The sequence below is a fragment of the Erythranthe guttata genome, chromosome 4 (assembly GCF_056151865.1).
Source record: "Erythranthe guttata isolate IM_541 chromosome 4, IM_541, whole genome shotgun sequence".
Taxonomy (NCBI): domain Eukaryota; kingdom Viridiplantae; phylum Streptophyta; class Magnoliopsida; order Lamiales; family Phrymaceae; genus Erythranthe; species Erythranthe guttata.
The window spans coordinates 18,039,235-18,066,408 of NC_142536.1; the positions used below are offsets into that span (position 1 = coordinate 18,039,235).

The following is a 27,174-nucleotide window of genomic DNA, read 5'->3' on the forward strand; positions in this document are numbered from 1 at the left end:
TCTATCATGTGCCGTAGTGGATTAAGGTTAATCGATTACGTGCAGTAGTCGATTAAGTTTAATCTACTATATAAGGACAACTCAAGATTCTGGAATCTTTTGGTGAAAGATGATCAATTAATAAGTTGGATTTATTAGTTTACAGCATATTTTTTATAGCATAAGAATTCATATATGATTCTATTGATTGCCGAATTAAAAAACGAGCGAACAAACTGATACCCTCCGATTTTCTAACATATATTCCCAAATATTTTTTTATCAATATCTTATGATCGCCATAACTATATGTGATCAAAATATAACAATGAAAAATAAATAATTATTTACAAGAAAATTAAAATCAAAGAATGTGCATACATATCCATATACATGTTACTACGTTACATGAAGTTGCATTGTATATACTATTTAATTTATACCTCAAAATAAAATAAATTACTATTACAATATCCAATATATTCAAACTTGAGTTCTACAAAGCGGACACGTGTCGTGGTCCTTCAACCATGCGCCAATACAAAACACATGATACCTATGCTTGCAAGTGGTAATCGCCGCTAGGGTTTCGCCGTCTTCGTACTCCACCAAACAGATCGCACATCCGCCTTCTTCCTTTGCCTTTTCTTGAATAAAAGTGTCGAAAACTATTTCATCGCCGCCTGCGAGCCGCTTCGTCGTCGCCGCCTGAGTTGGCGGTGGTTGTGCTGGCGCTACCACCGGTAACTGCATAGCATCCTCGCTTCGCTTGATCCTCCATAATAAATACAACACTAATGCTCCTAAAACAATTATTAACACGAGTACTATGCCAAATTCCATGATCGACAATCAATTAAGCCTTTTTTTCTTCAAATTTGATGGAAACTTTAATTAATGGAAGAATAATAAATTAGATGGTATTTTGATTTTTCCCTGAACTAATTTGGATTACATTATTCCAAGAGGAGGGTTTATTATATAGAAAATCCTATTTAATTTTATTCGAAATAGAATTCCAATCTGACTAGAAGATTAGTAATAATTAAGATTCAAGAACAAAAACTTTAATTTTTTTTTTGTTGCGTAATGAATTATTCTTTTTAACAAAAACAAAAATTAATTTAAGTCCGATCCTTTTAACGCACACAATTCTAAATCTTGAAACCCTAATAAGTTTACCCACAATTCACCCTTCATTGTTGAATGTTGACCTCCAATTTATTTATTTATTTTTGGATTGTGACTGGAATATATGTAGGATTATAATTTTACTTTTATAAAACAAGTTTGTTGACTGAAATAATAATTCTAATAAATATACTACTTTTGAGTTTATTTTACATAAACTTAAATAAATTTTATTATGAATCAATCTTCTACCCAGGGCCGGCCCTGATGGTAAGCCACACAAGCAAGTGCTTTGGGCCCCCATCCCAAGGGGCCCCAAAAAATAAATATTTTAATTATATATATTTAGATATATTTTATATTATTCTTACACTAAAATTGATTGTGGTACTTTGTTGTTTTTTGAGATAAGGCTGTTGGTAATTTCAATAAAAAAAAGCAAGCTTTCGTTATTATTTATTAAATTATATATAATAATGATTTTGTTGGTTATATATTTTACTTCAAAAAATGCTAAATGATTGATATTATAGTAATATTTTATTGATATGATTTATGCGTTTTAGCCCTATTATCTCTAATATAAGTATATATTTTAATCTTTTTATTGTGTTATCAAAAAAATTCACAAAGTTTATTGCTTTTTAATATTTATGTATTTTTAATAGATTAGTAAACTTTTAGTAGCTCAATAAGGCATTAATTTAAAAAAAATCGAAAAATAAGTATTAACAAAAAAAAAAAGGTAATACATATAAGGGAAAAAAAATCTACTTTTGTTGAAGCTCGCTTAGGGCCCCAATTTTTGCAGGACCGGCTCTGCTTCTACCTTTCATACAACATGCATCATGCATGGATATTAGTACATATTTTCGAACTCTAGCTCGTCAAAACTGTCAAACTCGATTTACTAATCTGTCGTAGATTAGAAATCACCCATAATCAAAATTCAGATACTAAAAAGTGTCAACAATCTTATTTTCAATAGTAAGAACTTTAAACAAAAACGACTTTTAATTCTGAAAAAAAAAAAAAAAAAAAATTTAAAAAATAATAGAATATAGATTAACTTACCACTACAATTAATAATCAGTATTCAGACTATTTACATGGAGTTGCATTAATTGTATATACTATTTAATTTATACCTGAAAATAAAATAAATTACTATTGCAATATCCAATATACTCAAACTTGAGTTCTACAAAGCGGACACGTGTCATGGTCCTTCAACCATGCCCTAATACAAAATTCATGATACATGTGCTTGCAAATCGTAATCGTCGCTAGGGTTTCGCCGCCGTCTTCGTACTCCGCCAAACAGATTGCACATCCGCCTTCTTCATGTGCCTTCTCTTGAATAAAAGTGTCGAAAACTATTTCATCGCCGCCCGCGAGCCGCTCCGTCGACGCCTGAGCTGGCAGTGGATGTGCTAGCGCTACGACCGACACCTGAGCTGGCGCTACTACCGGCCGCAACTGCACAGCAACCTCGCTTCGCCATCTCGTCCATACTATAATCAATTCACCTATCATCATTATTATAACAAATATTAACATGATTACTACAAAAATCATCATGATCAATTGATCTATTAAGGCTTTTTCTTGAAATTTGATGGAAAATTTAGTTAACGGAAGAATAATATATTAGATCTTATTTTGATTTTACCCTAAATTAATTTGGACTTCATTAATCCAAGAGGAGGGTTTATTATATAGAAAATCCTATTTAATTTGTTCGAAATAGAATTACAATCTGACTAGAAGATTAGTAATAATTAAGATTCAAGAGGAGGATTTGTATATGGAGTGAAAATCATTAAGACGTAATTGCAAAATCCTCCTCGTGTTATTTTAATTTGCTATAAAAGTCCTTTTGCTATTTCAATTAACATAAATCACCACACATTATGTTTTGTTAGCCCGTAAATTCCTAGTTGATGAGTTCTTTTTCTTTTCCTTTTTTTTCAAATTTTATTTTTTATGGGCTTAATCCCACTTTGTACCCTTGAAATGTGGCTTTTTGACGCTTTGCACCATTGAAAAAAAATAATAGCACTTTGAACCCTTGAAATACAATAATTCATTCACAATGCACCGTGAATTGAATATTTAAAACTTGATGAGGATAATTTCATTTTTTTTTTAATTTTCAGGGTGCAAAATAACAAACTCAATTATTTTCTTCCACCCAGACATAACTTCGAGTGTAATGTGGAAAAATAAATCACAAAGAATTACTCAAGAAAAACCTCACTAAAAATAATTCCATAATTTTGCGAAAATATTTGGTAGAAATCTTTGGAGGAAAATATAAGTTTTAAATAACTTGATACCTGAACAGCTGAATGATATTTTTTTGTTCTTTTTGTTTTTTGTGAATTTGTTTTTTGTGTTTTTTTATTTTAATATGTTGATGCGTTGTATTTTTATTTTTGCACTTTGTAGTTTCGAAAAGATTGATCAATAAAACAAATTGACATTTCGCATCCTAAAAAATACCATAAAAACATTAAACTACCTTCATTAGCTTTAAAAATTTATTCGGAGTGCATTATATATGATTCATTGTGTTTCGATGGTGCAAGGTACTTTAAAAAAAAATTCAAGAGTCCAAAATGACAAAAACTATATTTCTAGAGTGCAAAGTGCGATTAAGCCTTTTTTTTTATTGGTTTGTTTGTTTGTTTTGAATTTTTTCAATTGTAGAGGGGATTTTACTAATTAAAATAAACTAGACCGATGAGTTTTTTTAATAATTAGGTAAATACAGTGTGCCCAATCTTATATATAAAAGTAATAAACATTAAGGGAACCTATAAAACCCGATAGCCTATTTGTAATTATTTTTCTAAATTTTTTCTTTTTATTTTCTGAAATTAAATTATATTGCATTAAAGAGTTCAAAATTCATGTGAATACTTTTCCCACATCGCACGAGTGAAATACTAGCATTAATGAAATTAATCAAAATCATATTCATTTGATCATGGTCAACACTATCACTATCAATGTTTATCTCAAAAATTTTGAATTTGCACTTCAAAAGTATTTTACTCACAAAAATATTTAGGGGCAAATCTCAACACCCCTAAATCCAACACGTACTTCGGTAACCATAATAGAGTTGTTGGCTGAAATTGAGGACTTTTTATACCAGTTAAACAAAATATAGGGGCTAAAATGAAAATGAAAATTTTGAATTCCGAACATTTCCCATAAAAAAATCTCTGATTTCGAAACATCGAATTTTCATTTTGAATTCCGAAAGATACCGAATTTTGTTTTCCCGGATTTTTAGAAGAAAAAACAAAATTACGTACTTTCAAACCTGAGTTCTACAAAGTGGACACGTGTCGTGGTCCTTCAACCATGCCCTAATACAAAATACATGATACCTATGTTTGCAAACGGTGATCGTCGCTAGGGTTTCGCCGTCTTTATATTCCACCAAACATATTGCACATCCGCCGCCCTCTTCCTCCGCTCTTTCTTGATTAAAAGTGTCGAAAACTACTTCATCGCCGACAGTGAGCCGCCCCGTCGCCGCCTGCACCGGTGGTGGTGGTCGTGCTATTTCCGGCAACTCCACATCGCCATCCGTTCCGAGTAGCACTCTATTCTTCCACGCTATATGCAATTCAAATACGAAAACTAGTGCTCCGGTGATAATCACGATCACGATTACTACTAAATCAAAGGACATGATCAACCATAAGGCGTTTTCTTGATCAAATTTGATGGAAACTAAATTAAATTAATTTGATTTGCCCTTGAATTAATTTGAACCACAATCCAAGAGGAGGGTTATCTATTATATTAATAAATATATTAGTAAATAAAAAAAAAAAAAAAACAAAGAATTCCAAACTGAGCAGAAGACTTAGAAGTAGAGATATGGAGAATTATACAATTAGATTCCTCTTTCTTCTCTATCATTAATAAATAATAATATTTATCTAAATAATTGCGATTTTAGTCCTTTATCTTTTATGGGTTCAAATATTAAGGACCGAAATAATTTTTACTGATGTATAAATATTTTATGTAGGCCCAATGGGCCTTTAAAATAGTTTGGGCTGTTTTAGTAATTTTATTTTGTTTTACTGTGCAAAAGTCCGATTATATGTAATTATGTATACATACAAACAAACTACGTAAAACGGCGCCGTATTGTTCTATTTTTCTTTAAATTCCCGAGTACTAAAATAACCTCTCTTTCATCAATCATCATCCATTTCTCTGAAGCATTCATCACCTTCGATCGAATTGCAGAAGCGGAAGTTTCAGAGATTTGGGGCTTTCTCTATTTTCTTTGAATTAATCAAAGATTGAATTCAATTTCTGTTTCAAATTACCCGTTTTTAAATCCGGTCGACCTAAATCCCCTATCAAGAACCCTAATTTGGTGAATTTTCATCTCCGTTTTCATATTTGTGAGGTTCAAACCCTAAATTCGAGTTTCAATTCGTCAAGATTCCTAATTTTCTAATTCCACGCAGGCGTATTCACTAGTTAATCATCATGCCGGCCACCGCGGGGAGGGTTCGCATGCCAGCGAACAACCGTGTGCACAGCAGCGCCGCCCTACAGACCCACGGCATATGGCAGAGCGCAATCGGTTACGATCCGTACGCGCCGAACAAGGAGGAGAAAAAGGACAGATCTTCCCAGAAGAGCTCCGCCGCCCCCGAATCCGAGCCCGACGCGTCTGAAAACGCGTACGCCAGTTTCCAGGGTTTGCTAGCACTCGCGCGCGTCACCGGATCCAACGCCGACGAGGCGCGTGGCTGCTGCAAGAAGTGCGGGCGTGTCGGCCATTTGACGTTTCAGTGCAGGAATTTTCTGAGCGCCAAGGAAGAAGAAGGGAGGGACCCCCAAGCTGGGGTTTTTTCTGGTTTGGAGAAGTTGAAAGGGGAGAGAGTGAAATCGAAAGAGAAGGGCCTGGTGGAGAGCGATGAGAGTAGTGATTCCGAGAGCGAAAGCTCCGATTCCGATTACGATTCGGAGATAGAGAGGGCAATAAAGAAAAAAATGGGGAAAAGGGTTAGTGGTAGGAGTACCAAAGGGAAGGATAGCGATGGGTCGTCGGACGAGGGGGATCGTAGAAAGAGGGAGAAGTTGAGGTCGAAGAAGAAGAGGAGTGCGTTGAAGAGAGAGAAAAGCGAGTCCGAGGATGAAGGAAGAAGAAAGAGGAGGAGAGAGAAAGGGAGGAGAAGGGACGAGGATGATTCGTCGGAGGAAGAAAGCGGCCGAAGGAGGAGCAAGGGTAGGAAGGAGGAGAAGAGACGGAGAAGGAGCCACCGCCACTCAGATGATGATTCATCGGATGATTCTGCTAACAGGCGGCGTAATAAGCGGAGGAGCAGGAGGCAACGCTCAGCCTCTGGTTCCGATGGTAGCGGCTCCGACGGTCCACGAGTGGGAAGGGACAAGAAGCGGTCCGAGAGGAACAGCCGTAAAAAACATCATCGCCGTAGAGAGGACTAGCTTTTTGTGGTAGGTGAATAATGTCCTTTGTTTTTCATGGTTGCTCTAAGTTGTGTGTGCTGTTTACGTTTTTCGTCTATGTGAAATCTTGAATCTGTTGGAAAACAAATTATCTTGACGAAAATCTGCGTTGTGGTTTGCTGTCTTTGTTCGATTGTATTTTCTTGTTCTTCTGGTTGTATGAACTCTGATCTATTTGTCGAATACTATCTATATTATGACTATCGAAGTGAGCGATTAATCTTGTTTGATTGCATCATGAAATAAATCGGGTTATTAGATTTTTATTCAAAATTTCAACCTTCCAATTATATATTGTTGCTTTGAATACTTCCATAGCCTTTCATGCTTTGACCCTGTAGATGTGTTACTTACATCTTGTTCTTTGCTATTCATCGAATCTGCGTGCATATCTTCCGTTTCTTTTGGAACGAGAGTGATTTTTACGTTTGTTGTATATATGTAATTAGAAGATAATCATCTTTTTCGCTTCATTTTTTCAATTTTATATATAACATTATGATGGTTGTATAATCTAAAGAAGAGGATAGCCAAGAGCTAATTTGCCTGCAAATGTTCCATGTTTCCATCGGCATTTCATTCGATTTTTTTACGCTTGTTTGATTTCGAAGTTCCCGTTTTCCGATCGATAACCCTTTACTTGTTGTTTTATTTAACTCGGTTATAGCTTTACTGTGTTAAATATTGCGGTTGGAAAGCTTTTAGGAATCAATTTTTATATTGTTTTTGGATGTTGAGGTATCTTGGGAAGATTGATTGATATTTATTTGTATTTTGATTTGTAGATTGATAGGAGATGTTTATACTATTATTAGATAGACTGAAAGTACTATTAAAGAATAAAAATTAGTATGAATTTGAAATATTTTATTTGTATTTTAATGGAGTCATTTTCCCATTGTTGCAATCAGTTTTGGTAATGTTTTCCAGACTCAAAAAAAAAAAAAAAAGACAGAGAAATGAAATGGTTCCCAAATGGAACAAGATAATATCAATTATTATTTATCAACTCAGAAATGATCAAAACCCTCGAGAAAGAATAATCAAATTAACACATTTCACTATCATAATTGTATTTTCACAAATAGTTCAAATTGTAGTTTTTCCAAAATTTATGAAATTTTCGATTTTTTCCGGAATTAGAGCATATGTTCGAGTGCGATAATTTTGGAATTGCAACCCGAAGTGGTATTTGATTTTTTAAAAAATGGATATTTTTTTTTTTCCGATTCGATTCATCCGATTTTCAACCCTAGGGCCGCGTTAAAATATAGAAAATATCTTGGGATGTAGGGAGTAAAAAATGATGGTAAAAAAAGAGATATTGAATAATTCCACTTTTAACCGTCAAACAAACCAACAAGTCCCACTAGTGTGTTTCTTTCTCAGTGTGCCACGAGGCACGAGCTTCTTGTCGATAGGAAAAAATAAATAAAGTAAGAAAACGAAACGTAAGCAAAATGCCAAAGTGAAATTATTAAATACGGACAACGGCAAATACACTCCCCATACTGGGTTTTCTGCTTTTGTAGATCTTCTTCCTTTGAGTGAGAAATCAAAAATAAAAATAATTGTTTTTGCAAGTTTTAGAGAGAGAGAGAGGAGAGAGAGATAATCAAGAATCCGACGATGCCTCGCAGTACATTGGCCGGTGGGTTTTCTTCGCCGAGAGTGGATTTGATTGTTGATATGGGCAACCCTTTTCTCAATGCTACTCTTGATGGTTTCTTGAAGATCGGCACTGTAAGATAAACACACCCATTCTCTCTCTCTCTCTCTCTCTCTGTTTTTTTTTATTATATTTTTTTTGTGGGTGTGTTTTAATTGTATGGATTATTTTGATTGTGATCAGGTTTTGTTAATAGTGGGGTTTATTTAATATATAAAAAAAAAACAGAAAATAAAAAAGGCAGGGTTTGTTCTAGCAATTTGATATAACACATGTACTAAAATGCAATTTGTTGGTTGTTAGGTTGCTGCTGGAAAAGTAGTTGCAGAAGAAGTATATGATGTTGTTAAACGAGGTTCACTTTCCTTTCTCATGTTTTTCCATGCTGGCATTCTATTCTCCGGGAGAGTTAGATGCTGCTACACCTGAGGTGGATTTGATCCGTAGATTTGATTAAATAATTACCCTCTAAGCACACATACACATGGGTGTGTGTGTGATTGTGTGTAGATCTACGGTTCAAATCCACTCAGTGTAAAAGCATCTAATTTCCCGACATTCGCAGCTTCTTGTTTTTGGGTTATTAGTTTTTAATGTTTCTTGAAATTAGTAAGTAAATTTAGTTTGGATCTGTAATTCTACGCGTGCCAAAGTGCAATGAACACACTTGCCGTGCCATTATTTCGGTCTGTCGAAACTGTTTTAAACTAGAATTTGATTTTTCCAATTTTCTTGACATTGGTTTATAATTGCAGGGAGTATTTCGAGCAACAACTTTGAGAAATCGGTGAGTGCTTTATCTCGTTTATTATTTCCATTTACTGAGATGGCGATAAGTTCTCCACAAATAGTTTTTTTATTCTATGAACACTTGTAAAATAAGTTTGCGTTTTTCACCGTCGGATAAATCTTGTTGTTTTCGTCCACGCATGTAAGGATTAAGTCTTACTTTAATACTTCGTTGCTTCTTAAGAGGTTGATAATTTTTGTGAAGGCAATAAATAGTAATGAAATTCCCGGAAAGTAAAAAGATTCCTTTTTTTTTAGTACGTTAACTATACGAGATCCCGCAATCTAGTTAGTCTATGTATGTATCTGCACTATTATCCCGAGTTTCGATTGTATCTATCGTTGGTGATTGTCTAATTTTTTTTTTACCAAGGGCGTAAAGACAAATCTAGTGACCAATTTTGTTGTGTATAAACATTTTTGTACGCTAACTTGTTCAATAACCGATAGCAACTTCAAATAATTGGCGATGAATATAACGAATTTATGCTATTTGCAGCTCAAGAAAATGTGTAAAGAAGGCGCATATTGGGGTGAGTGAACTCATTATTTACGAGACATTTGTGAGTCAACCGGAAACTTTCACGTATATAAAAATCCGAACTTTTGTACCATTTGCAGGCACAGTAGCTGGAGTTTATGTTGGATTCGAGTATGGAGTAGAAAGAGTCCGCGGAACCAGAGACTGGGTAATTTCCAAATATATATATATATATACATACAAAAAAAATAGTTGCTATTTGTATCAGTAATAAATAATAATTGCCATTCTTGAATTGCGTTTTAATGCACAAGTTTGAGTTAACTCAACTCGGGTGGTATCAGAGTGGGGAATGGTTCGATTGTAGGTCATATTATGAGGCCATTTAAAAAAAAAAGTGAGTTAACTCGGCTCGTGTTTTTGCAGAAGAATGCAATGATTGGAGGCGCATTGACCGGAGCGGTTGTATCGGCAGCTTGTAACAGAAACAGAGACAAGATTGTAATGGATGCCATTGCCGGAGGTGCTATTGCTACTGCTTCCGAGTTCCTCAATTATCTCACCTGAAACAACCGCTCGTCGAATAAAAATAAAATAAAAACGATATTATATATGCTTTAATTTTATTAAAAATCCGGCCAATGAGCATTGCGTGTAATATTTTTGCATACAATGCACTATTTTGGAGTAATAAGAAAATTTCGCACTATTTTGGGCGTGTCGAATTCATTTGAGCAGGTTTTTGCTTCAAAACCGAAACGGTCGTTTCACTAGGAGCGAAATTTACTGCAGTTCATTTTTCGTTCCAAACAAGATAATATCACATTATTTCGAGTCAAAAGATAGATAAAAAGAAAAAATTGAAGAAACGGCCCTTCGTATCAAAACTGTATTTCTACACTTCAAAATTGTAATATCGATACAAATAAATATTCCGGTCATAATTCGAACACATCTCTAATCATAGGCTGAAATAATTACCCTAATCGGAACTGTTCTATGAGTTTGATTAGGCTGTAGGTCTCGGAATCTGGTCTACACCCTCCCAAAATCATCCTCGTAAGAAGATTAGGCTCGTAAACCTTGGCCTTGACATAAACCTTAATAAACGAATTGTACACAAAAGTGTACCTACTATACTTTGCCTTCTTCAATTCTCGAAACAATTTCTCCACATTTTCCACATCACCTTTTTCCGCGAAAACCTCCATTATCGAGAGCGTAGTTTCTAACCACGGTGTTGATTTCCTAATCTTTTCGCTCACCGAAAATCCAAGCCCTAATTCGAGGGTTTTGATAGCTTCCTTCACCAACCCCGCTTTCAGACAACCAAGTGCCAGGTGGCGAAACGTAATCGCGTTCGGTTTGCAGCCATTTTTCTCCATGTCCTTATACAGCCCGGTGGCTTTAGTGAGCAACCCGTTATTGCAATACACCCCTATCATTGAATTGAACTGCTCGGTTGATTTAATTCCCCTTTTCGATGACATTTCAAGAAACAGCTCTTCTGCTCGACTGTAGTTTCCAATTTTACCAAAGGCTTCAATTGCCAGCACAAAACTCTTACCTCTAACGTAAGGTAGTTCTTGAATTACACCCCATGTGCTTTCTAGTTCCTTATGCTTCCTCAAACACCCGTACAGTATTACAAGAATGTCCAGTGTTGACCAGTTGTCACCCGTCATCGACTTTTTGATACACTCGATGTAAGACTCGCATGCAGTGTACAACCTCGCCACAGCATGCGCAACAGCCAACACGCAGTAAGATATCTCGTTCGGTTCGACCATGACTCGTTTCATATCAGCAAAAACTTTTATCAGACCTTCGATACTGTGATCATTGGATTCCAACTTGAGTAGGATGTTATACGTGGATACATGCGGAACGACTTTATCAGCTCTCATCTGAGTCAAGATTTTCGGAATCGACTTTTTTCGACTGGGGGAGGAATGGAGTATAATGAGGCGGTTGAAGGCTAAGTACGATATCGGGTATCGTAGTTCTCTCATTTTCTTCATGTATGCCAATGAAAGTCTTATTAATCCTTTCTCTAAGCAACCGAGCACAAGATTGTTGTAGAGAAGCTCGTTTTTTAACTCGACTGGGATCCGAGAGAAGAGTGACTCGCCTTGTGGGATCCCATGAAACTTCATCGTGAACTCGAGTAAGTAGGAGTAATCTAGTTCTTTTGGCATGTAAGGTCTCTCCCTTATCACCCATTCCATCACCTGATAAAATAAAATTCACAAAAAAATCTTTAAATTCACACACACACACACACACACACAAAAAAAACATTAGTATCTGATGAAATTCTAAATTTCTAAAGACTATCCCACAAACCTAATCGGATTTAAACAATAAGAATTCAATGTTTGAGATGGAAAGAGAGATTAAAAAAAACAGTTCTTTTGATTATACTATTGCTGTGAAGCATTTCATCAAACACGTTGTATGCATAGGAGTGATATCTGACCTCGAGGGCGCGTTTGGTGGATTTGAGCCTGCGCAAACGGTTGATAGAATGGAAGATATCGCCTCTGTGGACGGGTAAGCCATCACCCATCCAGCTCTGGAAGGCGGAGGCGACGGACTCACCTCTCTGTAATTTCTCAATTCTCCAGCTTAAACTCTTTGCTTCTTCTCCTTCTTTTGATTCCTTTTCGGATTCCGATGAAGCTTCTGATGGGAATTCATCAGCTGTTAATGGCGTTCGTGTGCAAAAACTGATAGCAGGGCGGAGATTTTGGGCGGAAAAAGAAGTGATGCCAAGTGTTCGACGTATTGCTCCAAAGATGTTCTGTTCTCGAAGCACAAAGGCGATGACTCTCATACTTCGGTTGGTACGAATTCTAAAATGAAGTGAATTTCTTTTTATCAGTTTATTTATTTTTTTATTATTTTTTTTTTGTTTGTTTGTTTTCAACAAAATTTAACCATATTATTGTCTTAATTTTAATTTCAATTTTAGCTAAATTTTTTTAAGCACTTCATTATTTTATACTAAATTATGAAGGGTCAGACTCGGATCGAACCAGTTCGTAGTCAACGGACGAATTATTCGTGGCAACGGGTTGTCAAAACCATATTCCAACACTAGGGTTGGAAATTGGAATGAAATTCCGATTTCGCCGATTCCAATTTAAAAATTTGCGATATATGGAACAATGTTTTTCAATCAGATTCTCGAAATTTCGATATCCAATTTTTCTAATTTCGTTTTTTTTATACCGGAATTGGAATTAAATATAAAATTTGCAGAAACTCTGATTTCTATAAAACCCATAATCAAACTTAGGTGCAGTACAAACTTCTAATTTATAGCTGAAACACACAAAAAAATAAAAAAATATGTATCTTGTTTAATATCGAAGGACCTCGTTAAAATCTTGTTTGGTATACGATTTCTTATAATATATATATATATATATATATATATATATATATATATATATATATATATATATATATATATATATATATATATATATATGGGGTAATGCCAAATAGGCTCATGACAAGGGCACTTAATTAAAATAGGGACATCCAACTTTTTTGTCTTTCAAATAAATTCAACCCATTCAAACTTATTTGCAAATAAGGAAAATCCTTTTATATATACCAAAATTACCTCCAATTCATTGAAACCCAATTTAACTCCAATTTCATGATTTACACCCCAATTTCATCAATTAACCAATTTTAACCCTAATTTCAATTTTGACCCCAATTTTGACCCGCCACCACCGGAGACCGCCGGTCGCCGCCATTGACCGGCATTACCTTTTTTTTTTTTTTTTTTTTTGAATTTTTTTTTTCCTGAAATTTTTTTCCAGCCGGTCAACTGCCGTTGACCGCCGGGTCTCCGGCGTTGACTTTTTTTTTTTTTTTTTTTTTTTTTTCTTAAAAAAAATATTTTAATTAATATTACTGTCTTGGCTGCTAAATTACTGTCTCCGGCAGTTATTTAACTGTCGGAGACAGTAATTTAACTGTTAATTGACTCTTTTTTTTTTTTTTTTCTTCAAAAATATTTTAATTAATATTACTGTATTCGTTGCTAAATTACTGTCTCCAACAGTTATTTAACTGTCGGAGACAGTAATTTAACTGTTAATTGACTTTTTTATTCTTAAAAAAAACATTTTTAATTAATATTACTGTATTCGTTGCTAAATTACTGTCTCCGGCAGTTATTTAACTGTCGGAGACAGTAATTTAACTGTTAATTGACTTTTTTATTCTTAAAAAAAATATTTTTAATTAATATTACTGTATTTGTTGCTAAATTACTGTCTCCGGCAGTTATTTAACTGTCGGAGACAGTAATTTAACTGTTAATTGACTTTTTTTTTTCCTTAAAAAAAATTATTTTAATTAATATTACTGCGTTGGATGTTAAATTACTGTCTCCAACAGTAATTTAACTGTCTTAGACAATAATATTAATAATATTACTGTTCGGAAAAATAATATTCATAACATTACTGTCCCAAACAGTAATATTACTGTCTGAGACAGTAATTTAGTAGCCAAGACAGTAATATTAATTAAAATATTTTTTTTCTAAGAAAAACAATTCAAAAAAAAAAAAAAAAAAAAAGTCAACGCCGGAGACTGGTGGTCAACGGTGGTTGACCGGCCGGAAAAAAATTTCTGGAAAAAAAAAAGTAAAAAAAAAAAAAAAGTCAACGCCGGAGACCGGCGGTCTCCGGCGGTCGACGCCGGAATCTGGCCGGAAAAAAAACATTTCAGAAAAAAAATTATTTTCTGAAAAAAAAAAAAGTTTTGGGGGTTAATGTGATATATTTGTTTAAATTCGGGGTCAATGTGTAATATTAAGGAAGTTAGAGTATAATTGGTGGAATTGATAAGAATTATATTATTGAGGGTATTTTAGACTAAAGACATGGGGATGGGCTTAAGTGAGAGACTGTTTTTTTTTGTGGACCAAAATGCATTTAAGTCCCATGTGATGGGCCTTTTGCCATTTGCCTTATGTATATATATATATTTATTTATTTATGCTTGGAAGATATTACTAAAATAACCCCGGAACCATAATCATTGACACAATAAACACAGTTTACAATCACATAAACAGATAGCCAAATAAACAAATTCAACAAACATGTGAATCTGCTAAAAATGGCTGTTTTATTACATTTTACTACAATATTTTCATCACACACATGCACCGTGTTTTCCGAGGGCCTTAACCATGGTTAGTTCTTCAGCAGTTGCACGGATCGCACTTGCAGTTCGATCCGCACTTGCATCCGTTGCCTCCTTCAGCACCGAAGCTCTTCTCCGATCCCTCAGAGTACCTAAACACGATTTAAAAAAAAATTGTTTCGATCATTTAATTAATTAATCTTGAAATAAATTCATTGTGATCGTAATATGATATGATATATAATATATTGCACGTGCACGTACATCTTCAGAGGCGCAACCCCTTCGATCATGGTGACGGTGGTGTTCGTCTCCATATCGGGATACATCGAACAACTGCGTAACAAATTGTATCGTATTAGAATTAGTAACAATCGATAAAATTATTGTTTTACGGAATTGAAATAATAATCGAAGATTGATTAATTTGGACGTTTATAAGTTACCTGCAGTTGTCGCCACACTTGCAGCCGGAACCACATGAACATCCAGAAGACATTTTTTCTTGAGATATTTTTTCGGAGAATACTAAGAAATATTTTGTAATTGATTTTGATTTATTGCAACTAAATGTTTTTGTTATACAAATACAGACTACTTATTGGCTCCTATTTATATAAGGTTGTGGATATTAAAGGATGCGTGTGTATTCACCATTCTTTTATTTTAACTTTTTTTTATTTTTTTTAATACATTAAACAATTTTTCCAATGGACAAGACAATTATTTGAAGAGTCAAAATTAAATGAATGGTTCACCAGAAGAAGTTGATTCTGAATTAAAATCTATAAAATCTGTGCATCGTTTTCGGACTCGTCAGCAATTTTTCGTGTCGTTTTCGACTTAGGAAATAATTGAAGGGAGAAGGCATGAAGTTTGCTGTGCTGCAGTTGACATAGGCAATGTTTGGTTTTGTTGTAATTTCTCGAAACGAATTCGTGTTTGTTTAGGTTTTCGAAAAAGAAAAAAAATTCGAAAGTTCCTCTCTCCTGTAGACATGAAACACAATAAATATCACTTTATTTTTTTAAATACTTCTTCGAACATGATTTGACCGCTACAGTATATTCTGTCTCATCTCAAATTATAAACGAACATTACTTTTATTTTCCAATTATTCCCAAAAAACGTATTTTCCCAAAATAAAATGAAAATAACTCCCAAAACGAATCCAAACATTGTCATTTTTTGTCGTGTGAACCCATTTTTAAGGTATAATCAATCAACTTCAAGCAGCACCTATTTGAAATACCAATTCAACTTAGGCGAAGACAAAATTTAAATTTTCCAATATAAAAATACTATAAACGTAATCTTAATTAAGAACCATAAGTATTTCTTAACTAACACAACTTAGTACAAGGCTTGGATGTTATCAATTGTCACAAGAAACAAGGATAAAAAAAAATACAAACTCATCAAGATTTAGTATTATATTAGCATAGTGCATAAAAAAAATGAATTAATTAACAATTCATATCAATTAATTAAATAATTAGATTGATAATCATCAGCACATCACTTTCAAAGTCATTGTCTTGCTAATTTCAAACAATGTTTGGTTGCAAGGATAATTTAAATTATTATGCATAGAAAATAACTCACAATATAATAGAACATCAAAATAATTGGATCCAGATTACCTATGTGCACCAGCATGCTTCATGCCTCTCCCTCTCAATTATTATTTATTTATTTATCATTATTATTATCATTATTATTATTATTATAATTATTATTATTTTATTTATTTTCTACAAATACAAGTAGTTGAAAACTACACATAAATATTTAAAAATTAATGGCTTGCGTGTCTGAAGTTGACATACAAATTTTTATAGCATTTTACAAGCATCATTCATTTCTTCTAGTGAAACATTCATATATATATATATATATATATATATATATATATATATATATATATATATATATATATATATATATATATATTTAGTTTGTGTAATAAAATTATCTTCTTGTCGATTAAGAAAAGTATTTCGGGTGGATACACACGTAAACTTTTCGTTGTCGAAAACATTATAAATAGGAGCCAACAATTACTCTATATTTGTATAACAAAAACATTTGAGCTGCAATAAATCGAAATCAATTACAAACTATTTCTTAATATTCTCCTAAAAAAAATTCTCAAAGAAAAATGTCTTCTGGATGTTCATGTGGTTCCGGCTGCAAGTGCGGTGACAACTGCAGGTAATTTTATTATTTATTTATTTTCTCGTATAAATTTAATTTTATCGAAGGAAATGTAAAAAAAAATAATAATAATTCTACTATTTGTATTTTTATTTTTGATGTTATTTTGAAGCTGCTCGATGTATCCCGATATGGAGATGAACACAACTGTTACCATGATTGTAGGAGTTGCACCTTCGAAGATGTACGTATAATATATATATATATATATATATATACACGATTAATTTAAAAAAAAATACATTGGACTATTTATATATTTTTTAATTGCGGTTAAGGAAATGAAACAAATTTTTATTTAATTTATAATATTTATAGGTACGCTGAGGGATCGGAGAAAAGCTTTGGTGCTGAAGGAGGCAACGGGTGCAAGTGCGGATCGAGCTGCACTTGCGATCCATGCAACTGCTGAAGAATTAACTATGGTTAAGGCCCTCCGAAAAATATAGTAACCGCGTGTGTGATATGAAAATATATTGTAGTCGAATAAGACAAATATTAGCAGATTCAGGTGCTGAATTTGTGGCTAATATCCGTTTTCAGTATTTCGTTAAGCTTTTCTTTTTTCATGGTGTCGATGGTTACGGTTTTTCGGGGGCTTGGGTGTATCCGTAAAGGACTACTGTTGGAGTGTATGTAACACTTTGTGTGAAAATATATATATGTACTTGTTACTTTATACAGCTGCACATTTTAATGTTTTATACTCACATTTAGGAGTGCAAAATCGGACAGATCGGATCGAAATTACAACATTCAGAAGAAAAAATCATTTTTTTTCCTGGAAGTTAAAATCTAACTAAAATTTTGTTCCAAAAAAATCGAAAATTGGAATGAATAAACTCGTTCCTAAATGCGAAATTTTCGTATCGAAATAGGGATTTCGAAAGATTTCAATTTTTAGTCAGCTAAAATATAAAATGCATAATAATATATTGTAGTTTTCTGGAAAAAACCCCCAGAATTTTCAGAAATATATTTTAAAAATTAAAATCTTATCGAAAATCAGAATCTCATGTACATATATAAACTCCAACTTCGATCCAAACTTTTTTTGCAAAATATCAGAATTGGAATTTTAGGAATTGATAATGAAAAATATTGTTCCCAAATCGATTTATTTTGAAAACCAAAATTTACATAAAATTTAATTAAAAAATCACTACACAATAAGAGAAGCTATTCAATATTACAAGCTATCTACATATCTTACAACATTCTCTCCACCAAATCATACACAAAATGAAATCTAAGATATATATGTACAAAGAATTTTCGAACAAAATTTTACGAAAAAGCCCCTCAATCAAGAAAATATGACATCATCAAGCATTTCATCGAAAATCATGTCTTCGATGTCGAGTGCCACACACTCAGTTTCCACCTGGAGATTCATCCACATCCGATCACGGCCAAAATCACGGCCCACGATCAAATCGTACGACTCCATTTCATCGGGCTTCAAGTTCAGAAACGATCCAACGGTCTTGATGACATCATCGACGACGCGATCTCCTAACGGGAACGGACGGACATAGCAACTCGACGACAAGGCTTTAGGGCAGTAGGGGAGCGACACGTCGTACAACTCGATCAAGACCTCATTAACTAAATCAAAAACCATCTTATGGTGCCAACATCCGTTAAAATCCGGCAGTCCGTTCAACTCTTCTTGTTCGTGGGGCCACCGAGTTTCCACTTGCTCGAATAATTGTGGGCCCAATGGCTGGTCCGACGCGTGCCACGTCATCTCGGTGGGGTCCATTTCGATGCCTGATATATCGAGAAGTTGCCTCGCGTAATACGAGTCGGGACTATTGTTCTTCTTCTTGATGTCCGATGATATTTCTTCTTTCTCGAGAGGTTGTCTTGTCTGAATAATCGACTCGTTCTCCGAACCTGATACGACTAAATTGAAAATCGGGAATAATCTCAATTAATGCCACCTACATATATAATATGAAATAATTCGACTTTGGAGCGTGAAAAATACCTTCACAAATCGGAAATTGTGCTGCATGACACTCTGTTTCTTGCAAGCAGCTGAGATTTTCGCTATCTTTTACGGTTACAACCGAATCGTTTCCCAAGGAATCTTCACCAAACACATCGAAATTTGAATTCGAATAATAGGAATCGACTAGTGACGCGGAGCGTATTCTTTGGAAATAAACCGGAGCATGCACATATTCACTTGTCAATCTCAAGCTCTTCGAGGCATTCAACTTCGCATCCGCCGGAAAACTATTCTCAAAAAGCCGAGCATATTTATCCAACGACTCGTTCAAAGAAGAACTTCGGTAGTGAGAATTCTTTCGAACATTTTCGTCGAGCTTTTCACCCATTGCATTTTTGGGTTCGATCGTAATTTCCTTTTCACCTAAAACGCCGTTTAACAACGGAGCTCGAGTAGACCAAACTTCTGTCTGTTTACTTTCGAGTGTAACGGGCTTAAGCATCTTTATCCCTCGAGACAATTCAGCCACCGGAAAAGATCTCGATTTGCCAAACTTTTTCGATTCTTCCGTATTCAACCCCAACGCACTACGAGAGAAGTTAATCACGGCTTTATCGGAATGTTCTAGATGTTTTATAAGCAACTCCTTGTCCACCTTGAATATCTCCACCACATCTTCGGTTCCTTCTTCGGAAGCAGCAGCCTTTGTCTGAATCTCTTCGTCTCGATTCTCCACGTTTCTTGGAAAGAAAATAATCGGATGCTTCCAATCGCTGCGTAATTTATCGAGAGATTCTAAATGATGTATCGAATAAGTCCTCTCCAAATTCTTTGACTTGAAAGCGACGCCTTGGCTATCTTCGTCGGTGATAAATCTCTTTAAGCGTGATTTGAGCGACCGTTTCTTATTCGCACGGGGTCTTTTACCCCTCTGATCAACCGAATAATGAATTTCAATTACTTATCATAATTTTCATCGAGTTAGGAAACAAAAAAAAAAAAAACACGATGCGTAACGAACTTACGAGATACGGGGTCTCGATTTCTTCCAAGAGTTGTTCTGCGTCGCCTGCAAAACCAACGAATTTACGAAACACGTTAAATAAATTAAAGAAGCTCATCGAAAAAGTAGTGATCAACTATGTAATTGGTTTGTTAGAAATATTATCGTACATACATACGAATTCCCAAGAACCACATGCTTGAATCAACGGGAATTAAACAGAAACATAAACACGGAAGCGTACCTTACATCATTGAATTGAGTACCTTAGATCATTGAATCGAATCTTGGATTTGGGACAGGTCTTCCAAAGAATCCGCAGTTCCCTAATTATCTCTCTAACGATGGATTTTAGAAGAGACGGAATGGTTGCGTTTCTTTGGGGACCACGACCCTTTTTATAACTGTAGAGTCCAGTTATATTATAATTGTGATTCAGCCCCATCAATAAATCACAACTAAGCCCTAATTGTCTCTACACATTAGGCCCATAATTATAGTTTAATACCCATAAGTCCAACCCAATAACCTTTATTAGATCACAATTGATTTGGACTTTCTTTAAGATAGCCATATACATTTACGTCACATATGTGAGCCCACATAATTATTGAAATAATTCCAACAATCTCCCACTTTGGCCACATATGTTATATACCTTATAAATGTGTACACCTTATGAGCTCAAAATTGCTATCATATAAAAAGGTATTCCTTACAATCTCGTCCATTGACCATACTAATATAGGACTAAAGAGGCTTTCGTCACATTGAGCGTGTCTAAACCCAACAGTAATCACGTATACAAATATAGCCAAACGACATAGATCAAATCATGGTGTGTAGCATGGAAATTACATATAATGTGATCTTAACATGCTTATTTCCAACTGGTCCTACTTTAAACTTTATTGAGACCAAATCTTTACATAATTGTACAAAGTGTAGCCAAATACTTTATTTCTGCAGAAAACCAAATACACAAAATTGTGTCCAAACATATCATAGAGCTACCAAAATGTATTTATATGTACACATACATACAAACTCCCACTGAACCAAAATATCCTTAAATGATATAACACCTACATGAGCAATGCTCATGAATACCTTATGTGTTAATCCTTTAGTAAGCGGATCCGCAATTGTGGAGTTTATCTTAATATGCTCTATGTACTGTTCACTTTGTACCTTTAACAACAAAGAACTTTCACAAGCTCTTGTTGTTGTTCGAAAGTATAGCTGTTAAATATTGTCACCGTATAACTTTAATACAAATCAACATGTGCAGCCTAATGACAAGTGTTTATGCTATATTAAAAAAAGAAGATGCCAAAAATTACCATAAATTCTTAACCATCGTGAACAGAGCTTAAAGTGTTTGCTTAACACCCATGTCAAAATAGCTCAATCACTTAGGTTTACATTAACCAAAATGGATCTATACTTTATACGCATCATAAAAATCAAAATCATGAATAAACCACACGATCTCCCAAAATATCTGATTTTGATAAATGAGCATGTGTATATAACTTACATTCTCTATAATTACTGTATAACCCATTTGGCTGCTTTGCTAAATGATCCACTTTATAGGGTTATTCAAATATCTGCCTAACTTTATGCACACCTTAACCGAATGTGTACATTCTTTTACATAAAATATTTATTGGGCATTGAATTGAGACTAAACAAGTCTCCTTTGTTATGAGATTATCTCCCACTGATCCTTGGGTATGTACAATCATTAACTTTATTTATCTCAAAGTACATATGAGATAATTAGCTTAGGATTGTAAAATCATTAACGGGAATTTTAAATTTCATTAATGGACTACTTTAGTTTGCAATCAATATCCTTCAAATCTTTAAAATTTTATGGTTGCACTTTATTGTTCCAAAGATATTACTATCAGAGAAACATATTCCTTGTGTCCATAAATCTCTTAATAGAGTCGATATGAGTGAAATATTTAATGACAAAACGTACCATATATCTTTCAATATTGCCCATTTGAATTACATTTGGTCTCAATTATTTGTAACCAAATTCACACCTTATGGCAATTTGATAAGATCTTAATGTCTTGTCATTCTAAATTTCAACTCATCTTTAATGCTTTATTATTTTAAGGTTGTTGAGTTTGCTCTTTAAGTAACAATTATCAAGACTTGATTGGGGAATTGTTCAACATTATCTTATCAAAACTCCAAATCTACTTTTCAAACAATGACAAGTATAAAAACATGCATATTGTCAAAAGCAGTATTACGAATCAAATTGATTCATCTTTAAAGACAATGTCTCTAATCTAAATTTCTCCCCTCAAACTCAACATTCTTAAAAGATTTTAAATTCCCCTTTTAAAAATAATATATTGCAGCACTTAATGTTTCTCCTAAATGTACATTAGCGAAGAAGAATAATTTATCATACTTCTTTGAATGTCCTTGAATGTTCTATTCTTGAAATTTGTACCATTTAAATTGCTTATGCAAGATTTTACTGTATGAGACTTTTATTTAAATTATAGGTCAAATTTTGAATTATGAAATAGACCAAACTTAATGTTTTCAAATGAACAAGCTAACCAAATTTGTTCAAGAGAAAATCTAAATACATCTAATGACGGTACCAAATGTCTATTTCATAATTCAAAAGAAAACCTAAGAGTCCTCATGGTCTCAATCCCAAATCTTACATAACCTTTATAGATGTATATATTTCAACATCAATTAAATGTTGGTTATGTGAATAACCCTTTATACACACACTTAAGTGAATAGTGTAACCCATGATCTATTCACTAAATGTGTCTAGGTACAAAGTCGAAATATATATTTTAGAACAAATTAAAGTGAGAAACAAACATAATTACGTTTTTCAACGTACCTCAGATGTAAACTGCAATTATAAATATTTATCTTAAGGCGTACACTAGTCAAATTAGCACTTAGTCTTTTCTCCCTTTATTATTTATTCTTCGTGTGTACGGTCAAAGTTTTATTCTTTATGTTTTACAACAAACCTTATATTGACCGTTCACAGAGAAAAATAAATTAAACCATATCCACTTTCAAGTCAGCGAAACCGCACTAACTGAAGTGCTATAACTGAAAATGAGATTAGACTATTACTTAATGTGCTCATTTATGTTCCTTTTCTTTATACCTTATTTAAACAATAGATGTCAAAATCTAATTTGTTGCAACTTTATCGTTTTAAAGAAAACGTCTCCTTAGTGTCGTTAAGGAACCTTCTAGTACGTAGCCCCTAATTAAACCTTATGCCAAAAAAAAAACATTTAAAATAGATGCACCAAATGATCTTAAATTTTATAATTAGAACGATGATATACACTAGGTTCTTCTACTGTTCTATCCAAAATAAAAAATTAAGATCTATGCACCATAACAAACAATAATAAAAATATTTGTGCAACTAAGCACAAAAAGCGTTATAAGCAGATAATGTGTAAGCAGATAAATAAATTAAATAGAGAACGTAAATAAAATCAATATGCGCACATTATAATCCAAAGTTTGACTTTGAAAACTTTAAATAATTATGGAATACATCTCAAGATGCCTAGCACAACATTAATATCAAGCCGAGGGGACAATAATATTAACTGTAAGTGGCACTCTTGTTGTAGTAATCAAACATTGATAGTAAATCCTGTCAAATAATAAGTCCATCGAGGGGTGTAACTATCATTCACATGGAGCCCAACAACCATCACATATTTATTACCACAGATGCATATGCGGTTCGGCCAAATATCAACATACCGAGGGGTATAGTTAATATTCGCATGAATTCACATACACACAATCATCTTGACATTCTCAATAAGCTAACCTACGCAGAGAGGTCACGAGGGTGGCTTCATACTTCAATTAGTTCTTTTAAATGTCTGACAAACTTAATAACAAGTCATTAGATGTACCCAAAAATTATTCAAAAAAATTAAAGTCGTTGTTAAACGCTAAAGCTCTAATGACATCACCTAAGCGCTAACAGGCTGTATCCAACACTAGGGTTGCCTCACTGTATTGTTTTCAAATCAAACTCAGTAATATGGTTATTCATAAAGAATGAGTATGAATTGAAAACATCGAATCCATGTTTATTTTGAATTTGAGCTAAAGATGATGTGGGGCTCACAATTCAATCTTATTTAGATTTAGTGGCCCAAATATTTTTAACCAATAAATCTAACCTTATATGGATTGGAACTAAATTAATAAACTTAATTAGACTTAAATAAAAGCCTTGAGTCAAATATCGAAAAAGTCAATCCTGATTTGGTTAATAATAACCACTATCCATATTTTGACTCAATAACGATCAAATGACAATGGATCAGAAGCTTATTAGTATCCTTAATTTTGACACAGTAATCAAAAATTTAAGTCTAAACGGCATAAACTTTATCATCTGAAAATTCCCCAAATTAGCCTTAGAAAACCGAATTTGAAATTCAAAATGAATTTCACTTTATTGACCAAACAAAACCTTAAATGAATTTAAAAGAATTCACATATTAGTTCGATCCCTCAAAATAATTGAAATATTTTAAACGCCCCCAAAACCTTAAACTAACTTTTTATTCCTTAAAAATTGCCTTTGCCCCAAAACCAGAAAATCTTTCAACTTAAATGACTAGATTGAAATTTTGAAAGAAAAGTCTTCGAGTGAAAAATGGACCTAAGATTCTTAAAATGCTTAATTTTGGGGGTTAAAAATGTATTTTCTGAATGTATATCACAGTTTTGAGAGAAACTTTTAAAACGGGGACTGAAATGCACTTTTCGAAAACATGAGGCTGTAATAAAGATTTTTCATTATTTCATATCAACCCCGGCCCAAAATCAGGAATAACTTAAATTTAGGGGACTGAATAGAAATTTCGAAAACTTTAATTAAACAGCCCTAATTGTCTTCTTCAACTAGACACACGCCGCCACCACACCGCTGCAGCTCCACAGCCACCATCTAACATTCTAACTAGAATTATGGCCGGAAAACTGAATCGACCAAATCTTGTCGCATCGACACCTTACCTTTGCCGTGATTTCCGCCATCTCCTCGCCGGAACCGAATGGCAAGGGAGGCAAAACTGAAAAGAAGGATGGCGGTGGTGGGAGAAGTTGAACTTAATGGCGGGCAAGAGATGGATGGAGTGGTGATACCGTAGCGGTGGCTCGGCCGGAATTACCAAATCAGCCGCCACCCATTCACACATCCTATCGGGATTTCAGATTTTTGACCGTAAACTTAATCCTTCAACCCAATGGATTAAAATCGAATGCTTTAACCAAATTGAAATTAATCAACAGTACTCATAACATCATACTGAATAGATTCAATCCTTAAACCTTAATTGTTAATCCGAATATCAGGTTAAATCGAGATTCTTGAGCCAATCCGCAACTAATCAATTAACAATTGAATAATTTCTTCACATTGAATTCAATTTCAGACTGTCGATCCAAATTTTAGAATTACACAAATCTAAAATATAAATAATTGGATAACCACAAAACTCAATTAAGCATGAAAATATATTTCATATAACTCACCTTAATCACATATATACACGAAACATTACAAACCAGAAAACCAAATCCAGAAAATAGGTTTCATGATAATATCAAATTGACGAAAACATCATATAAAATAAAAAACTGAAAGTTCTCGATTGTCCAAACATGGTGGCTCTGATACCACTTGTTAGAAATATTATCGTACATACATACGAATTCCCAAGAACCACATGCTTGAATCAACGGGAATTAAACAGAAACATAAACACGGAAGCGTACCTTACATCATTGAATTGAGTACCTTAGATCATTGAATCGAATCTTGGATTTGGGACAGGTCTTCCAAAGAATCCGCAGTTCCCTAATTATCTCTCTAACGATGGATTTTAGAAGAGACGGAATGGTTGCGTTTCTTTGGGGACCACGACCCTTTTTATAACTGTAGAGTCCAGTTATATTATAATTGTGATTCAGCCCCATCAATAAATCACAACTAAGCCCTAATTGTCTCTACACATTAGGCCCATAATTATAGTTTAATACCCATAAGTCCAACCCAATAACCTTTATTAGATCACAATTGATTTGGACTTTCTTTAAGATAGCCATATACATTTACGTCACATATGTGAGCCCACATAATTATTGAAATAATTCCAACATGGTTTGCTTACAATACTTACGATCGTGCGTTTCGTCGTATTTACGGTGTCGGATCATCTTTCGAACGTTAGAGTGCCAGAGATGGTAGTCCAACACGTGGACCAATCCAGACATGCAACCTGGCTGCTTGTCCTGTGATTGGCTGTCCAAATGCTTCATCCAGAAATGCTTTCCCATTTTCTAAATTCTTCAAAAAACTAAATTAAATTAAAAGAAAAAAAAAACACCTTAGGGAAGATGAGGTATATTTTGATTATTAATTAGCATATATTTCGAACTTTATTACAAGCGAAGCAACTAGATTATCAAAAATCTGTCAAGACTATATGCTACAAAATCAAATAAATCAACCTATTAAATCACTCACAAAATAAATAAATTAATTAAAAAGTTCAATTCCGAAATTACATAAAACAAAGAAGAACAGGTTGTTCTTACCTTATGGCCGCCTCTGTGTCAAAGGAAAAAAAAACAGAGAATTTATCAAGTATGGCGGCCTGGTGGGCAGTGAAGAATATATATATATATATATATATATATATATATATATATATATATATATATATATATATATATTGTGGTATTAATTAATTAATGCATCTTGGTTTAGCTATAACGTATACGAAAACCAAAGACTGCGGAAAATAAACCGGTCAGCTAAGCCAATTGCCCGGTCAACCCCTGTTCATACTCTATGTGGAAGATATTTTATTTTTTATTTATTTATTATTTTATTCTTATTTATTTTTTATTTATTGAAGGGAAGAAGTCACAACTGAAACGAACTACCCTTTGGTTTATGTTGATCTCATGCCCCCTAAAAGAACATACTTTATTTTGTTAGGTAAACTGTGTTCAAACTCATGGGATTTTCTTTAATTTTTTAAATAAATTAGATTAGGGTGTGTGACATAGATTATCCCGAAACAGTCATGATATATATTTTTATGTGTATTTATTATATAGGATAAATTACAACCACCCCTGAGATATGGTCAAATTACGAAAATTTCATTTATGTTTGGATAATTATAACGATC

At 33.7% G+C, this 27,174-nt stretch overlaps 8 protein-coding genes across 12 annotated transcripts in view; 4 read left to right on the top strand and 4 right to left on the bottom strand.

Annotated features, from left to right (window-relative positions):
- The window catches only part of LOC105949199 (NADH-ubiquinone oxidoreductase B8 subunit), a 96,768-nt gene that overhangs the window by 13,525 nt on the left and 56,069 nt on the right, over positions 1-27,174 (top strand). The gene's annotated exons all lie outside the window — the stretch shown is intronic.
- LOC105949055 (RING-H2 finger protein ATL33) lies at positions 4,439-4,819 on the bottom strand. The gene has a single exon (XM_088817591.1). It carries the CDS (start codon positions 4,817-4,819, stop codon positions 4,439-4,441), a length of 381 nt encoding a protein of 126 aa, XP_088673717.1.
- On the top strand, positions 5,278-6,897 carry LOC105949178 (CAX-interacting protein 4). The gene is made up of 2 exons (XM_012972465.2): positions 5,278-5,521; positions 5,616-6,897. Exon 2 carries the CDS (start codon positions 5,638-5,640, stop codon positions 6,601-6,603), a length of 966 nt encoding a protein of 321 aa, XP_012827919.2. The 5' UTR covers positions 5,278-5,521; positions 5,616-5,637; the 3' UTR covers positions 6,604-6,897.
- Positions 7,967-10,272, top strand: OEP16-1 (outer plastid envelope protein 16-1). 2 transcript variants are annotated; one of them, XM_012972417.2, is made up of 6 exons: positions 7,967-8,367; positions 8,597-8,648; positions 9,049-9,080; positions 9,582-9,615; positions 9,704-9,771; positions 9,990-10,272. In XM_012972417.2, the coding sequence occupies exons 1-6, from the start codon at positions 8,254-8,256 to the stop codon at positions 10,128-10,130; spliced, it is 441 nt and encodes a 146-aa protein (XP_012827871.2). In that variant the 5' UTR covers positions 7,967-8,253; the 3' UTR covers positions 10,131-10,272. The 2 variants fall into 2 exon arrangements, with proteins under 2 accessions (XP_012827871.2, XP_088673283.1); XM_088817157.1 differs by having other exon boundaries at positions 7,973-8,367; positions 9,878-10,053.
- On the bottom strand, positions 10,439-12,444 carry LOC105949138 (Tetratricopeptide repeat (TPR)-like superfamily protein). The gene is made up of 2 exons (XM_012972416.2): positions 12,043-12,444; positions 10,439-11,794 (listed from the first exon to the last, which is right to left on the bottom strand). The coding sequence occupies exons 1-2, from the start codon at positions 12,397-12,399 to the stop codon at positions 10,541-10,543; spliced, it is 1,611 nt and encodes a 536-aa protein (XP_012827870.2). The 5' UTR covers positions 12,400-12,444; the 3' UTR covers positions 10,439-10,540.
- On the bottom strand, positions 14,564-15,350 carry LOC105949175 (metallothionein-like protein 1). The gene is given in 3 exon segments (NM_001425509.1): positions 14,564-14,893; positions 15,006-15,077; positions 15,188-15,350. Coding segments are annotated over 3 exon segments (219 nt in total). The 5' UTR covers positions 15,241-15,350; the 3' UTR covers positions 14,564-14,799.
- LOC148771319 (metallothionein-like protein 1) lies at positions 16,673-17,637 on the top strand. Its single transcript, XM_088817141.1, has 3 exons — positions 16,673-16,955; positions 17,071-17,142; positions 17,277-17,637. The coding sequence occupies exons 1-3, from the start codon at positions 16,903-16,905 to the stop codon at positions 17,368-17,370; spliced, it is 219 nt and encodes a 72-aa protein (XP_088673267.1). The 5' UTR covers positions 16,673-16,902; the 3' UTR covers positions 17,371-17,637.
- On the bottom strand, positions 18,094-26,642 carry LOC105949022 (uncharacterized). 4 transcript variants are annotated; one of them, XM_088817154.1, is made up of 5 exons: positions 26,573-26,642; positions 26,155-26,321; positions 19,941-19,984; positions 18,952-19,846; positions 18,094-18,857 (listed from the first exon to the last, which is right to left on the bottom strand). In XM_088817154.1, the coding sequence occupies exons 2-5, from the start codon at positions 26,309-26,311 to the stop codon at positions 18,265-18,267; spliced, it is 1,689 nt and encodes a 562-aa protein (XP_088673280.1). In that variant the 5' UTR covers positions 26,312-26,321; positions 26,573-26,642; the 3' UTR covers positions 18,094-18,264. The 4 variants fall into 4 exon arrangements, with proteins under 4 accessions (XP_088673280.1, XP_088673278.1, XP_012827743.2 ...); XM_088817152.1 differs by having other exon boundaries at positions 18,094-18,866; XM_012972289.2 differs by having other exon boundaries at positions 26,155-26,314; positions 26,573-26,632.

Excerpts from the sequence above, each read along its gene's own strand:
- LOC105949055 (XM_088817591.1), bottom strand. The coding sequence starts at position 4,819 with ATGTCCTTTGATTTAGTAGTAATCGTGATCGTGATTATCACCGGAGCA.
- LOC105949138 (XM_012972416.2), bottom strand. The coding sequence starts at position 12,399 with ATGAGAGTCATCGCCTTTGTGCTTCGAGAACAGAACATCTTTGGAGCA. Across the intron at positions 11,795-12,042 it reads CCACCAAACGCGCCCTCGAG|GTGATGGAATGGGTGATAAG; the intron begins GTCAGATATCAC and ends TTATTTTATCAG.
- LOC105949178 (XM_012972465.2), top strand. The coding sequence starts at position 5,638 with ATGCCGGCCACCGCGGGGAGGGTTCGCATGCCAGCGAACAACCGTGTG.
- OEP16-1 (XM_012972417.2), top strand. The coding sequence starts at position 8,254 with ATGCCTCGCAGTACATTGGCCGGTGGGTTTTCTTCGCCGAGAGTGGAT. Across the intron at positions 8,368-8,596 it reads GTTTCTTGAAGATCGGCACT|GTTGCTGCTGGAAAAGTAGT; the intron begins GTAAGATAAACA and ends GTTGGTTGTTAG. Across the intron at positions 9,772-9,989 it reads TCCGCGGAACCAGAGACTGG|AAGAATGCAATGATTGGAGG; the intron begins GTAATTTCCAAA and ends GTGTTTTTGCAG.
- LOC105949022 (XM_088817152.1), bottom strand. The coding sequence starts at position 26,311 with ATGGGAAAGCATTTCTGGATGAAGCATTTGGACAGCCAATCACAGGAC. Across the intron at positions 19,847-19,940 it reads AAATCGAGACCCCGTATCTC|AGGGGTAAAAGACCCCGTGC; the intron begins GTAAGTTCGTTA and ends TCGGTTGATCAG. Across the intron at positions 18,867-18,951 it reads ACAATTTCCGATTTGTGAAG|TCGTATCAGGTTCGGAGAAC; the intron begins GTATTTTTCACG and ends TTTTCAATTTAG.
- LOC148771319 (XM_088817141.1), top strand. The coding sequence starts at position 16,903 with ATGTCTTCTGGATGTTCATGTGGTTCCGGCTGCAAGTGCGGTGACAAC. Across the intron at positions 16,956-17,070 it reads AAGTGCGGTGACAACTGCAG|CTGCTCGATGTATCCCGATA; the intron begins GTAATTTTATTA and ends GTTATTTTGAAG. Across the intron at positions 17,143-17,276 it reads GGAGTTGCACCTTCGAAGAT|GTACGCTGAGGGATCGGAGA; the intron begins GTACGTATAATA and ends TAATATTTATAG.